Source organism: Myxocyprinus asiaticus, chromosome 13, assembly GCF_019703515.2.
Source record: "Myxocyprinus asiaticus isolate MX2 ecotype Aquarium Trade chromosome 13, UBuf_Myxa_2, whole genome shotgun sequence".
Classification (NCBI taxonomy): Eukaryota; Metazoa; Chordata; class Actinopteri; order Cypriniformes; family Catostomidae; genus Myxocyprinus; species Myxocyprinus asiaticus.
This window is the reverse complement of record NC_059356.1, coordinates 21,813,815-21,830,241: the sequence shown is the minus strand read 5'-3', so window position 1 is coordinate 21,830,241 and position 16,427 is coordinate 21,813,815. Positions and strand designations below refer to the sequence as shown.

At 43.8% G+C, this 16,427-nt stretch overlaps 1 protein-coding gene across 1 annotated transcript in view; it reads left to right on the top strand.

Moving 5' to 3' along the window:
* The window catches only part of LOC127450920 (voltage-dependent T-type calcium channel subunit alpha-1H-like), a 103,630-nt gene that overhangs the window by 30,112 nt on the left and 57,091 nt on the right, over nucleotides 1-16,427 (top strand). Inside the window, exons 6-8 of the mRNA XM_051715396.1 lie at nucleotides 8,751-8,843; nucleotides 8,940-9,717; nucleotides 15,962-16,317. Of these exons, the coding sequence (XP_051571356.1) occupies nucleotides 8,751-8,843; nucleotides 8,940-9,717; nucleotides 15,962-16,317 (1,227 nt within the window). The remainder of the gene's footprint in view (nucleotides 1-8,750; nucleotides 8,844-8,939; nucleotides 9,718-15,961; nucleotides 16,318-16,427) is intronic.

Sequence of the window (16,427 nt, the reverse complement as noted above, 5' to 3'; positions counted from 1 at the left end):
GTTTATGCCTGGCTGAATAGATGAGTCTTTTGTCTAGACCTAAACTGAGAGAGTGTGTCTGAGTCCCAAACAGTGTTAGGGAGACTATTCCATAGTTTAGGAGCCAAATAGGAAAATTATCTCAAGAGAGTTGAGAATATTGCTAAATGCTAATCACAATGTGTCATTTTAATTATCTATGTGAATGTTAAAGTCACCAACTATTAAAGCTCAATCCACAGTAACTACTAGATCTGATAGAAAATCTGCAAATTCACTAACGAAATCAGAATATGCCCCAGGTGATCTATGTACTATGGCAAGGGCAAAAGATGACAGAGATTTTTTATTTATATCTGACGGTGTCACATTAAGCATTATTAGTTCAAAAGACTTAAAAACTCGTATCCTGTCCTCTGAGTAACACCAAAAAATTCACTGTAAATTGCAGCAACACCTCCTCTTCAACCCTTCAGAAGAGGCTCATGTTTATAACAATAACCTGGGGGAGTAGATTCATTTAAACTAATATATTCATCCGGTTTAAGCCAGGTTTGTAACAATTACATTTACAACTAGTGCATTGGTTGAAAGAGATTTAATATTTAGTAGCCGTACCTTTATATGATGGTCCCTATCTGTCACTCACTTGATGTTGTGTCGATGTAGTGACACTAGGGGTCACAATTGGGAGCCCCAAACACCTCTGCTTTTTTGAAAAAAGGCCAATGAGAATTGGCGAGTGGAATTTGCATGCCACTCCCCCGGACATACAGGTATAAAAGGTTCTGGTATGCAACCACTCATTCAGATTTTCTCTTCGGAGCCGAGCGGTTGTATTTAGTGCACTGAATTCAATTCCCTCCAAAGACGCACCTCAAAACTGCTGGATTTATGGCGCATTTCAGCGGCTTCTCCCCCTCTGCACCTGTGGAGTGCAGAGAATGCCCCTGGGCGCTTTGGCAGAGCGAAAATAAGTATATTATAAAAGAGTATATTTTCATTCACAAAAAGAGCGGCACACACACGGAACGTCTTTTTAAAGATGCCTTTCCGTTTGTGTGTTATTCTTGGTTGCGGTCGTTATCTCTCCGCTTCTGACAGCCACGATCGCTGTCTTACGTGTCTGGGCACTGCCCACGCAGAGACATCTTTCATGGATGATTCATGTCCTCATTGCGAGAACATGACCATGGCAACGTTGCGGTCACGGCTTGCTCTCCTGCAATTACACCAAGCCAAGGCACTAAAAGAACTGCATGAGGGTAGTTCTGACCTGGGATTGATGCAGGAACTGCGCTCGGCGACCGACCTCGCTCTCTGGGTGATGAAGGTCAAGGCGCGGTCTCTCGGGCAGGCGATGTCCACCCTGGTGGTCCAGGAGCGCCACCGTTGGCTCAGTTGGGATGGGAGTGGCGGACAAGGCACGGTCCCTCGACGCCCCCATTTCCCAGGTTGGCCTGTTTGGCTATGCCGTCGAGGACTTTGCCCAGCAGTTCTCGGCAGTGAAGAAGCAGACGGAGGCCTTACAACCTATCCTGCCCCGGCACGGCTTAAGACCCCGCACCCTGTCTGCTAGTCACCAAGGGCATTCTCCTGCAGCAACAACACTGGCTCCGCCGCAGCCCGCCCCCATGGCCCGGCTCTAGTGTGGAGCCCTCCAAAGGAAGCAGACGTCACCCGTCTCGCAGCCGGCCGTTAAGAACCCAAGGAAGGCTTCGAAGTGCCCCCGAGACGGGTGACCCACGGGTGAGGAGACACACTTCTCTGGGGCTGGTCGACAGACCACTCCATCCCCCGGTGGAGGGCCGGGAAGGGGAATCTTTTGTCGCCGCATGCCCAGGAGGCTGCGGCACCCAAAAGCCTGACAAAGGAATGGTTCCCTCGTCTCCTGGGTCACATATCCAGTGCGCACAGCCGTCGTCAGGACCACCGTCCACCGTCCCATTCTGGCAGGTATGGCGCTCAAGCAGCGGACCCCCCGCCCCTGTGCACCCAGCTGTGGCACTAACACACCCACACGGGATTGGTTCCAGTGGACTACGGGGAAAAGATTCCTCCTCCCCCCTCCTCGGCCAATCTTATGGTGGGTGGCAGGAGCCAGGTAAGTGCTTTGATGTCCCTGGACTCAGCATGGCCACGGGGCTCGAGTCCCCTCGACGTGAAGGACACATACTGCCACGTCTTGGTCTTACCTCAACACAGACCCTTCATCGCTGACCGGCCCAGTGCGTGCGCTAATGAGCCCCTGTACTGAGGTAGGTGCTCCACATGTGCTGGTTCCCCAAAGGCAACCCCATGTGACATTTTCCACAAAATTGTTTCCCTGTCGGCAAACTACATCTTCCTTGGGCAGAGGCCCCTCTGCCCCCTGTCACCATGCTCTGTAGAAGCTCCTCCCCCTTCGGGTAGGACCTACCATGGGACCTCTCCACATGACATACTTCCGACAAGACTCGGTAAGACCATGTGACGTATTACACTCAAAATCCCCCCCCCCCCCTTTGGGCGGGGTGTGGTCTCCGTGGTTTCTTCCCCTCGGGAGGGACACCCCCCAACGCAGACACTTATGGCTCCCAGTCAGTTAACAAATTCCACTCTTTTTGGGGAGAAAAGAGAGGGAAAGAGGCCTCGGCTGGGCTAGACTGTCCCTATAGTTGGGCAGTCGACTTGTTACTGATGGACTGTTCGACGCTCATAAGAGCATTGGGGGAGGTTACATGACGGCCTGGTGTGCTGGCTACGAGGCACACAGCGGTCTGCCCATCACACACCACCATTTCATGTAACACAGTTCAGATAGTTGTGGCATTTTGTATAAGGACCCCTAGTGTCACTACATCGACACAATGTCAAGTGAGTGTCAGATAGGGAACATCATGGTTACTTTCGTAACCTCCGTTCCCTGATGGAGGGAATGAGACGTTGTGTCCCTCTTGCCACAATGCTGAACGACCCGCTGAAATGGCCGTGACCTGGTCTCGGCTCCTCAGCACAAAACCTGAATGAGTCGTTGCATACCAGCTCCTTTTATACCTGTATGTCCGGGGGAGTGGCATGCAAATTCCACTCGCCAATTCTCATTGGCCTTTTTTCAAAAAATCAGAGGTGTTTGGGGCTCCCAAGAGTGACCCCTAGTGTCACTACATCGACACAACATCTCGTTCCCTCCATCAGGGAACGGAGGTTACGAAAGTAACCAGGACGTTTCTTTTTATTATTATAATTTTTTTTTTTTTTTTTTTTTTGACCTCAATCAAATTTTTCATATATGATTTAGTGAGGGGTTTGTGTTTGGTAGTTCGAGGAACAGACACAGTCTCTGTATGATATCTAGGTGATACAGACTCTATGTAGTTTATGTGATCTGTGTGACGTCTCATGGCAGCTTGCAGGCGGGTGGTTAAGCCATTCTGTCTGCTTCCTGACCTGGGCCCCAGTTAGTCAAATACTATCACTTAAGACTGTGAGCCATATTGATAGAAAGGAGAGCGGCACCTTCCCTGGAGGGATGGTGTCCGTCTCTCTTTAGCAGGACAGGTCTACCCCATAAACTCTTCCAATTGTCTATAAATCCTATGCTGTTCTCCAGACACCACTCAGGTAAACATGCATGAAACCGATGCAAAATTGTCTGATGGGAAATGCTGCATGTCAGTGACTCGGCATACTGTCGCCGATCCTAGGATACCAGAACTTTCGGAAACAGCATTATGTATGATCATGTTGCGGCCATGGACCCCCCAGTTGAAGATCCCCTGCATTAGAGAGTGCCACTGTTCTTTTTTAAGCCAAAGCCCTAGTTATTCTAAAGATGAGGGCTTTTTACAACTTTTAATGGCTCAATTTTCTTCTTGAAAGGACAAAGTCTTGTTGAGCACACTCCAACCACACAAATAATTGAATCTCCTTTGAGCAAATGTCTGTTTTTGTCATTTCTGCCCCCTATTTGCAAGACACTCTGTAAAGTGATGAGATTTTTTTGATGGGAAAGTGGTATCATGTATCATTGCCTGTGGAAATGAAATCGGAAAAGAAAGAGCATCTCGCTGCTTATTAACTCATCAGCACTTTCAATCCATCCTCATCAGCAGGTTTAAATCATCTCAGACGGATTGGTGGCACAAACTCCTGTCTAAGAGTACTTAATATGCGCAGACATGCTCCTGGTTGGGGGCGCATTGGGCCCGGTGTACAGGCACACAATGAGACTTGTGCTCCATTCTTTGGTAATGAATGCCAGTCTCGTTTATCCGATCGTTACAAGTGGGTCAGTCACATGGTGTCCCTGTTGGCTGGATTAATGACAGCACAGGGTTTGCAGTTGTATGGCTGGAGGGTTTTCACCTGTGTCAACATAAGATCTCAATGGGACCTCGATTGCTCTTATAAAATGACACCACCGGTAGCAGGCTGCTCTAAAACTCTAAAACAATGTTTATGCATAAGGAATGTTCACAGATACAGTTGCCTGGATTTGCCTGTATTTTTGCATAAATTGTTCATTATATGTGATCTTCAACTAAGTCACAACTTTTAATTACATGTCTTCATTGAACACACCGTTTAAACATTCACATCCTAAAAATTATTGCTGAATTGAAAGAGTTTTGTAAAGAGAAATTATGCAAAATTCCTCCTGACTATTGTGCAGGTCTGATCCACATACAGTATATCCAGTTTGGTGAAGATTATGGCTGTCAAAGGAGGATGAAGGTTCATCCTAAGGTTCACTTACTTTCCCCACCTTGCACTGTGAATGTTTACACAGTGTGTTCAATAAAGACATAAAAACATATCATTATGTGTGTGTTATTTATTTAAGCATAATGTGTCTGTATATTGTTTTGGATTTTTTGACCACTTTATGCAGAAATCCCGATAAATCCAAAGGGTTCACACTCTTTCTCCTGCAGCTGTATCAGTGATGTGACTAGCTAAATTGTAAATGACAATTTTTGGTTAGTCTGGCAACTTTCCCATTACAGCCTCACAAATGGACTATTATGCAAACATTTTACTCTGCTAAATTCAGATAACTTATCTGGATTAGGTGTTCTTTCAATCCCTATAGCTGTTGTAATAAAAATGTATAATAGACAGTATAAAAACAAAGTGGATCCTGGAGTTCTGGCTCTTTATCAAATTATAAATGTGAACATTTTTTGAGTTGGCTATTCCAGGCCTGAATATGTGGATGCATTGACAGTCTAAAGAGTAGATTCATGTTTTTTATTTTTATTTTTATTTTATTTTTTTAAACAGAAATGTGTCTTTTTTAAATACAAAAACTTTCCAGAACCACAAAGTTCTGGTTTAAGTTGGTGTTCTACTGGTTTAGCTGGTCAAAACAGCCCAAAACCCCTTTAAAATCAGCAAATGGATCAGCCTGACCAGCTAACCATCATAGAATGTTTTTTTTTCTTCTTCTTTTTCTCCCAATTTGGAATGGCCAATGTGCTTTTAAGTCCTCGTGGTCATGTAGTGATTCGCCTCAGTCCAGGTGGTCACCACGCGCCCCACTGAGAACAAACCACATTATAGCAATCACGAGGAGGTTACCCCATGTGACTCTACCCTCCCTAGCAACTGGGCCAATTTGGTTGCTTAGGAGAGCTGGCTGGAGTCACTCAGCACGCCCTGGGATTCGAACTAGCAAACTAGCAAACTCCAGGGGTGGTAGCCAGTGTCTTTACCACTGAGCTACCCAAGCCCCGATCATAGAATGGTTTAAGATAATCAACAGGGTAGAGAGAAAAGATGAGAGACAAAAGGTTAGAGAAAATGTACCCTTCAAAACTATATCCCATTTGACCCTTCAAACATAAGGTCAAATGCTAAGTGGAAATTACAGATGGACTGGAATTAAACACTGTGCTGAGGGCTTCAGGTGCTGGTGCAGGATTTCCAAAACAAATGACTCCATGCTTTCAGACTGGAATTTGCATGCCACTCCCCCGGACATACGGGTATAAAAGCTGGCTTGCAACCACTCATTCAAGTTTTGTGCTGAGGAGCCAAGACAAATGTCCTGGCCATTTCAGCAGGTGGTTCAGTGTTGTGGCAGGAGGGACACAATGTCTCGTTCCCTCCATCAGGGAACGGAGGTTACGAAAGTAACCAGGACGTTCCCTATCTGTCACTCACTCGACATTGTGTCGATGTAGTGACACTAGGGGTCCCTATACAAAACGCCACAACTAGCTGAACTGTGTTACGTGAACTGGCGGTGCGAGATGGGCAGACCATTGTGTGCCTCGTAGCCAGCGCACCCGGCCGTCACGTAACTTCCCCCAACTCTCTTATGAGCATCGTACAGTCCCCTGCACCTCAGGGACAAGTCGACTGCCCAAAAAATGGGGACCGGCTGCCCTAGCCAAGGCCTCTTCTCTTTCTTCTCTCCAAAAGGAAAAATCGCTCAGCTGGGGGCCATATAGCGTCCGCGTCGGGGGGATGTCACTCCCAAGGGGAAGACACCACGGAGACCACACCCTGCCCGAGGGGAGGAAATTGTGTGGAAATACATCACATGGTCTTACCAAATCTTGTCGGCAGTGTCTGATGTGGAGAAGTCCCCGTGGTAGGTCCTACCCAGGGGGGGAGGAGCTATACAAACACAGCAACCAGGGGCAGAGGGGCCTCTGCCCAAGGAAGATGTGGCTTCATGCGGTAGATACATCACACAGGGTTACATATGGGCAACCAGCGCATGTGGAGCACCTACCCCAGTACAGGGCCAAGTTAGCAAACTTACTGGCCCGGCAACGAGTTTCTCCACAAACTCGCCTGCCACAGGACTAAAGAGGAAGGACATCCAGGGTCCACGACTTCGTGACCCCACTACTGGGGGTAAAAAGCACATGTCTTTGCCTCCAGGAAGGGAAAGGCGCTATACGCAAGCAGTACACCCGGCCAGCTGTCCCACAACTTACCTACTCTTACCTGACAACATACGGGATGAGACCGGCTCAACCCGGAGATTGTAGAACCTCCATCTGCTTCTTAACTGTCGAGAACTGCTGGGCAAAGTCATCTTGAATAGGCCAACCTGGGAGATGGGGGTGTCAAGGAATCATACCTTGTCGGCCTCCTTCATCTCGACCAGGTTGAGTCAAAGGTGGTGCTCCTGGACCACCAGGGTGGACATCGCCTGCCCGAGAGAACGAGATTGGTCGTGAGCGCAGCTCCTGCATTAATCCTGGGTCAGAACTACCCTTGTGCAGTTCTCTCAGTGCCTTGGCTTGATGCACTTGCAGGAGAACCATGCTGTCCAGCGGCACCATAGGCCTTAGTCGCCAGTGGCTATGTAAGCCTACAGGCCTTGAATGAGAGTCTCAGATGGTTCCGCCAGGTGGCGACGTTTTGCGGGCACAAGTGCACCGCAACCGCCTTATCCACCTGGGGAATCACCGAGTACCCTCTGGTAGCCCCACGTCGAGGGTAGTGAGAGTGGAAGAGCCCACTGTTTGGGTCTAGGCAGTGAAAGGTGCCTGCCACGATCTCATGAGCTCATCATGCACCTCTGGGAAGAAAGGAACTGGTGCGGGGCATTGCTGTGAGCAGCGCTCTGAGCCCAGGAACCAATCGTTGAACACAACCGCTCGGCTCTGAAGAGAAAATCTTAATGAGTGGTTGCAAGCCAGCTCCTTTTATATCCATATGTCCAGGGGAGTGGCATGTAAATTGCACTCACCAATTCCCATTGGCCTTTTCTCAAAGATCAGAGGTGTTTGGGGCTCCCAAGGGCGACCCCTAGTGTCACTACATCAACACAATGTCAAGTGAGTGACAGATAGGGAAGCATTATTATTAAGGGCTGCAGTGTAAATGTACAGTTCTACATTAGATTGCTATTGATTTATTGTGTGGGTTTGTATTGTGAGAGATACAGACTTTACCAGACCTAAATAAATAACTTTATTTACAATGTAAAGTTCATTAAAAACCTATTTGTTACAGTAGTTGAAGGTGTGAAGTCATGTTTGTTCTTCAGCCAGATCTTAAGAAAGAATGTATGGCCATATCTTAAAAATTTTAATTGAATATCCTTGACTATTTTAATGCAAATAAATGGATATTATTAACAGTGTTTTGTTTTTCATGTTAACATGGTAGTTACAATGAAAGTTTTAGGTAAGATAAATACTGAAAAAAGTTGAGTTTTCATCTGGATAATCTGGCCCCTGCAAGAAAGTGTTTTTAAGAGCCCTGCCGTATAGTATAAACCCCCCAAATGTATTTATTTATTTTTAAATACACATATGTTGTGAACAAATGCAGTCTCAGAGTATCATTTAGTTACCAAAAAAAAATAGATTTTAATACCAACAATTCCACTTCAAACACTGGGACAAGCCATACAGGATAATTCAGAACAAGTTTTTATGTTCCATCTGTGCTATTTTATAACTGTTTGCCTATGTCATAATGCGATAGATGGACTTCTTAGGCTAATGCAGTGCATCTTGGTGGTTTTTTTTTATTTTTATTTTTTTGCGTTTCACGCCATGAGCACCATGTTTATAAGACACATTGTCAATTTATAAGTAGTTCAACTTTTCACACTCAGAGCAGCAGATCAATGTCAGTTTTAAAACAATTAACCAATTAGATGAGTCTAGAGGCGGTATAAGCATATTTACAAAAATGGACAAGTATAATGATTGTTTATATTTGCAACGGTGTATGAGCCTAAAAACGACCCTTCTGTTGAATTCAGTTGAATTTGATCTTCATTTGATCTAATTTTCTCTTCTCTTCACTTTTCACAGGTTATCACTTTGGAAGGATGGGTGGACATCATGTATTACGTTATGGATGCCCACTCCTTTTACAATTTTATATATTTTATATTGCTTATTATAGTAAGTATGCTCAATTAAAAAAAATTTTTTTAAAGATAAAATGATCTCATGGATTGGTGATTGGTTCATGGTGCTAAGGTCCTTTTTGTCCCTCAGGTGGGTTCCTTCTTTATGATCAACCTGTGCCTGGTTGTAATAGCCACCCAGTTTTCTGAAACAAAGCAGCGTGAAAACCAGCTGATGCAGGAGCAGAGAGCACGCTACCTTTCCAACGACAGCACGCTCGCCAGCTACTCCGAGCCAGGAAGCTGCTACGAGGAGATGCTCAGGTACATCAGCCACCTGTGCCGCAAGGTGAAGCGTCGTGCTTCCCGCATCTACCATGGCTGGCAAAGCAAGCGCAGAAAGAAAGTGAACCCCAACAGTGGGCTGGGTGGAGGAGGAGGGGGTGGAGGTAGGTCTAATGGTCACAGCAGGCACAGAGGTGGCAGCCACTGGGTCCACTCCTTCCACAATCTCATCCAACAGCACCAACGTCAGCATTGTCACCTCAGCAATGGCAGCCCCAGCCCTCTGGCTGCTACGGGAACTGGCGAGGCTCTAGAAATGAGGTCAATCACAACAGGACCACAGCTTACCATGTCCTCTCAGCCAACCGCTGTGCAGAATCTTTCTTCCAGGACTCAATCAGTGCACAGTATCTATCAAGGGGATTTTCATGTGACCCCGCAAATGCGAACGAACACTGCTGGTGAGCCCACACTTCCAAGATTAAACGGGGGGGGCATGAACTATCCGACCATCTTGCCCTCCTCAATCTGCAGTTACACCACCAGCAACCCTGCGGGTAAAGGGAGGGGGGAGCCCAACACCAATACAGGATGTGATGCGATAGATCCCTTCGAGAAGCTACAACAACTCCTGGGAGAGCACAGTAAGTGTCATTGGCCCAGTGTCATTTAAACTTGGTATTAAGATCCATCTCGGGTGATCAGATCAGATTTCAAAGGAGGGACTGCAAAAATCACTCACTAGGTCAGTCTGTTACTATGAGTTGATAAAGCACAAAAAGGTAAAAAATAATAATAATAATGATATATATATATATATATATATATATATATATTTATATACACACAAAGAAACCATGAAAGTTGCTCCTAAATGTACTTGTATTCCAATCTAAGCACAAATGTGTTGTTTTGAGTAGAATTCTCAAATTGTTTTTAGAGGAGTACATGTATTAATTGAACTCTGGATGTGCATCCTTCACATGTTGTGTGTTACTGCATGTTGATATCAGGCATAAAAAAGTTCTATACGAAGTCTTGTGCATGTGAATATATATATATATATATATATATATATATATATATATATATATATATATATATATTAGATCTTTATTGCACTTTTCCAAATGTTTCTTTTTAAAATCACCCACACACAAATGGCAAAGTTTAAAACCCTTGTTTTAGCAAAGTGGATGATTGACAAGTGTGTTGCTGGCCCTTTACTGTTGTTCGGGACACATCAGGATAGATTAACACATTGCCTCATTACACATGCCTCAGAACTAAGGTTCGATTTGATTAAATTCCAAATGTGGAGGCTTAACGCTAATCTCCACAGCATCCACGCACAACTCATCACACGCCCCACCAAGAGCGAACCACATTGTAGTGACCACGAGGAAGTTACCCCATGTGACTCTACCCTCCCTAGCAACCGGGCCAATTTGGTTACTTAGGAGACCTGGCTGGAGTCACTCAGCACACCCTGGATTCAAACTCGCATTTCTAGGGGTGGTAGTCAGCGTCTTTACTCACTGAGCTACCCAGTCCCCCGATAATGATGCATTTATAATGTAATTTTACATTCATTCATTATGTCATTTTGCTAATGAAATTCTCAGGGAATAGGGAACCTTCTAACTTGGTACATTACAAAATGTTAATAAATAAAATAAAAAAAATCACAACAGGGCTCAAACTATGCAGTTCAGTTGTTATTTGTTTAACAGATATAAAAATGAACACAGCCAAAACTGAAGTTAACGTTAAAGTAAAAGTTAAAGGGAGGTCTCATGGGCGTCATGCGAGGATCGGACATGTGAACAGCGAGCTCTGAGCACTTTGCTAGTTTTAATAATATTTGTGTCACAAACTGGTGAGATTTGATACACCCTGATCCTTAATTGTTTTAGGAAGACAATGTGTCAAAGAATTCAAAATCCTCGGGCTCTGGAGATATTAAAAGACACTTACATACTCAGGCTGATTCCCCAGAGAAACAGGTCGATAGCCCCGGACTCAGTTCGGATGGTGAACTGAAAGAAATCCTGCGTGAATTGATGAATGTGTCGGCAATGCTGACGAAGGTTGTAGCGGACTTGGAGGATCTTGCTGTAATACGTCGATCGATCACTTCAATGGAGATGAAATTCTCTGAGATGGTTACAAGATTGAAATGGAACGATTATCTGGAGTCATCGGAGAGGGAATTAGCTGCTAATCCGCTAGTGACCAAGATAGATTTGGAGCTCGTCTGGGAAAAACTGGAGAATTTGGAGAATCGTAATCGACGAAACAACATCCGAATTGTTGGAATTCCTGAGCATGAAGAAAATTGAGATATGGTGAAATTCCTAGATGGGCTCTTCCCGAGCCTGCTTGACATAACAGGCCATAAGCTGGAAATCAAGCAAGCTCACAGAGTCCCGGCTCAGAGATCCGCTGAGGGAGACAGGCCTTGATCAATTCTGGCCAAATTTCTGAGATCACCTGATAAAGATCTTGTGTTACGCGAGGCAAGGAGTAAAGGAAGGCTTTCTTGGAAGAACCACAGCATTTTCTTGTTCCCAGACTTTGCGAATTCGACAAGAGAGAAACAGGATCAATTCAAGGAATGCAAGAAACTCTTACATCAATGGAAGGTCGCTTTTGCACTGATGTTCCCGGCCAAACTGAGAATAGATATTAAGGAGGGCCACAAAATATTTACATGCCCACAGCAAGCTATGTCCTTCATAAAGACAAGTGAGTGAGTAAGCCATTTGGTGACTTTCATGTTGCTGCCTAGTGGACCGACTCGCTGAACATTCACTTGACTGTCTGAGGAAACTGCCTTTTTCTTTTTTTTTTTGTTGTTGTTGTGCTGGTTATGCCTAGCGGCTGGAGTTTGTTTTGTGGAATATCACTCCCTCGGGACTGTTTTGTGGATGAATCTGCACCTTCTTGGAGCTTATGCCTCCTATCGGCTGGACTTTTGTGGAATATTTCTTGCAGGACATTGGAGTGATTAGGGCATGTGTTGCACACGTGTAACGACCAAATGGACTGGCTTACTGAACATTCGTTTTACTGCTATATGGAGACCAATTGGTCCTAAGTATCCTCTGTGGGCGTGGCTTGGGAGGCACTTAAAGCAGTTCTTAGGGGTCGGATCATACAGTATGCCTCATTCCTCAAAAAATCCAATGCACAAGAACTCGTGGAGTTGTGAGAGAATGTTAAAAGTGCAGAGGCAGAGCTGAAGCACCGAATGTTGTTTGATGGCCTCAGAGATATACTTTATATATACTATTTTGTCACAGAAGTTGGAGTTTTGGCTATTCAGGGCAAGATACTTGAATCATACTTTGAGTCAGGGGACAAAGCAGGGAAGCTTTTGGCTAGATATATAAAGCAGAGATAGTCTTGTTCTACCATTCCTTCAGTGAAATCTGCTGGTGGTGAAATATTTACCTCAGCCATTGATTTTAATAAGTTAAAATTGAATAATAAGTTAAAGGCGAAGTTTTTAGATCTTATGCTAATGAACTGGATCCACTTTTGTTAGAAGTTTATACAGAATCATTAAAGAATGGAAAGCTTCCACCAACCATGACACAAGCCTGGATCAGTCTGATTCTTAAAAAGGACAAAGATCCAAGTGAGTGTAAGAGTTACCGTCCAATTTTCCTGATCCAGCTAGATGTAAAAAATATTGTCAAAAATTATGGCTAACTGATTAAGTAAAGTTATGACATCTCTTATATAAACAGATCAGGTGGGGTTTATTCGGAGCCTCAGCTCTTCTGATAACATTAGGCGTTTCATCAGTATCATGTGGTCCGGTGCGAATGATCAGACTCCGGTCGTGGCCATCTCACTTGATGCCGACAAGGTGTTTGATATGATAGAATGGGATTATCTTTTTAAGATTTTGGAAATACACGGGTTCGGGAATACTTTTATTGGATGGATTAAGTTACTTTATAGACACCCATTAGTGGCTGTACAAACAAATGGATTAATTTCAGATTATTTTACTCTGGATAGGGGCACCCAGCAGTGTTGCCCTCTTTCCCCATTATTCTTCTGTCTTGCCCTGGAACCATTAGCAGCTGCGATAAGAAAGGAGGATGAATTTCCATGGGTGATGGCTGGAGGTGTGGTGCATGAGCTTCTGCTTTACGCAGAATATATTTTATTATTCGTCTCTGGCCCTTCAAGATCTATGCCTTGCCTCCACAGAATTATTCATTCCTTTTCTAAATTCTTGGGATACAGATTTAACTGGTCTAAATCCAAAGCTTTGGCTCTGACAGCATACTGCCCGATAATGGCTTATCAGCCAGGCGCCTTCCAGTGGCCCAGACAGGTTATTTGGGTATTTTATTCCCAGCAAATTTGTGTGATTTAGTTAGAGTTAATATTGACCCTTTAATAAAAAAACATTTTCGAGCAATGTGGGCAGGTGGGCTTCATTACATTTATCGATGATTGGGAAGGTTAATGTAATTAAAATTAATTGTATTCCAAAATTCAACTACCTGCAACAGTCACTCCCTATAGATGTCCCCCTCTCTTATTTCAAGCAATTTGGAATGGGAAATGTCCCAGATTACATATCAGTAAGCTGCATAGGCCAATTGATAAAGGTGGGCTAGGCCTACCCAAGATTTTGTTTTATTATTATGCGTTCGGACTCAGACATTTGGCCCCTGGTTTTGTATTGAACAGGAAGTTCTTGCCCCTATTTCGCCATTGCAAAGCCTTTCTATCAAACTAACTGGAGAAGTTAAATGACACCCCGTTATCTCGCATTTACACTCGGTATGGACAAAAGTGTCCTTAGTGTTTAATTCGGACATTTATTTAAATGTTGCCTCGAGTTTATGGCTTAACCCCAAATTATGTATAAATAAGTCCCCTTTCTGCTGGCCAGAGTGGACTGTGAGGGAGGTTAATATACTCGGTGACCTATTGAGAGTGGAGTGTTGAGATCCTTTTCTGGTTCAACATTTTGGGATTCCCAGATCTTTAGATATTTACAGCTGTGCCACCAGCTCTGTACTATTTTTGGGAGTAGCATACACCCCCCTACATATGTGGCCACAGGGATATTTGTTGGGGGTCAGGGTGGGGTTGGGGATTGGGAGGGGGAGGGGTGGTTGTGGGGTTTTGCTCTTGTATATAGGTTTTGTAGGAATCAATAAAAAATGTTAATTACAAAGTAAAAGTAAAAGATTGATTTTAGGATTTTAAGAATCAAAATTGGGATTGTTTAAATGATGACCGCAAATCATCAAAAACTCATATTTTTATCCAGCCCAGCAGAATGTAGTTGATGTGGATAAATTTTAAATTTTGAACCCTGTATTTAGAGTCCCTTTTCAAATGGCTTATCCGAAAAAGATAATACCATGTGTAAAGCAGACCATTGTTTCCACTTCACATCAGGTGCAGCTGAACTTACTTCACATGACCTGTAGCGGGATAATGGAAAGTATCCCAGAAGTGATTGTTTGGTGGCCCTTTACGGATGTGGCAGAAAATCAATTCCTCAAATGTTAAAGTCATTAACACGATCTTTAAAAGAGTGAGGCGACAGGCAGCACTCCACAAGTGACTGTGGCTATCAAAAGTACAAAATGGATGTTATTTCAGCCCTGAAAATTCTTACAGTGCAGCAACAACAGTTAATTTCCTGTACTCTGCATACTTTTTCATTGGGTGGGATTATAGAGTATACCTGTTACCCAAAAAAGAAAACTGTGTAATTAGTTTCTAACCATTATTTCATTTCGAACCCATATAACATTCTTTCTTCTGTTGAACATAAAAAGGAGATGGTTTTTTTTTTCATACAATGTAATGAACGTGCAATACAATTTCCATTTAAATGTGCAATTTCCATACAATATAGAAGAAGGAGCTTTCATTTTTTGAGGAATATTCCTTTAACTGTGTAACAGTTGAAGTAGTTTCAGTGACAAGCATGGCCAGAACATATTTGCACTGGATGAGATGCATACAGCAAATTTGGTTTTGCATTATTCTGTTTGTCCAGCAACACAAAACTAGATCCTGCTTTTCATATCCAGGTCTGTTTTTTCCACTTCAGCCTTTGCAGCATGACTGTCTGAGGATTTCTGTCAACAGGCATATGAACTTGATGTTTACCTCAAATCCACTGCCTCTGCCAGCAGTAATCTGTGATTGCTGTTTGAGTCATCTCCACTTCAGCTCATTACTTCAAGATAAAGTGGGCCACTGTGTATGATTACATCCTCAGGAAACACATGAAAATAAGAGGACAGCCATGGACATACTGTGATTAGAGCGATTTGTTTTATTTGAGGTTGTGAGATCACAAGACCAAGTGAGGGCAAAGCACTTGAACACAATACATGGGACACTGCCTATTTCTCATTGACCAAGGCTGGAAAAGTAAACAGAAGTAAAAGTAATAGTAACTACACTAAACTAACTGGTAAAATTAACCTAATTAGTTGCAACTGATACCTGTGTAGTCATTCAAATTACCTAATAATAAACATCAGATTGTCTATTGATGTTTGAGTTATGAGCCAGCTGGAATAAATCATGTGGATGATTTAGACATGAGAGTGCAGTAGCACATAAATATCAGTCCCTCCTGAGAGATGCTCTCAACCTAGAAGAAAGTGATGCACTTAGGGATTGTTCACCCAAAAATGAAAAAAATAAGGAATCATTCATGCTCAGTCTTTACACCCTCTGTACTTACAGTACTTTACAAAGCTTCTTAGCTTCTTAAAACAAATGTTTTTGGCCATGGTTTTCCATCTCTGTTGAATTGTATTTATGTTTCCTAAATAGCAATGTATGAAACACAGTAGCTGTTGACTGACTGTGGTTTCCTCTGTGTAGGTCACAGTCATGTACTACTGCAGATGGCCGGTGTGGTGCCCAGTCCTCTGCTCTTTGAGCTCTTGAGCTGCCCGTTTTGTGTTAGGGCTCTGGAAACCATGGACCTGGAGCTCAGTGATTCAGACTATTCCAGGTCAGAAGGGGATCTGGTGTATGAGTTCTCCCACGGAGCTGAGTTCAAACCCAGCCGCTCATCCCATCACAAAATACTGGAGGAGCGTAACCGCTTGGCGCAGTACTGGCATGACTTCCGGGACCGACTGAATCGCATTGTGGATAGCAAATACTTTAATCGAGGAATTATGATTGCCATCCTCATCAACACTTTAAGTATGGGGATTGAATACCATGAGCAGGTGAGTGCAAACCTGGAGTCCCTCATGCATGATCATAGTTTTTGCTGGCATTCCACATTTCACATTGTACGATATTCGCCACAATTATGACGTCCAAGACATATTTGTCT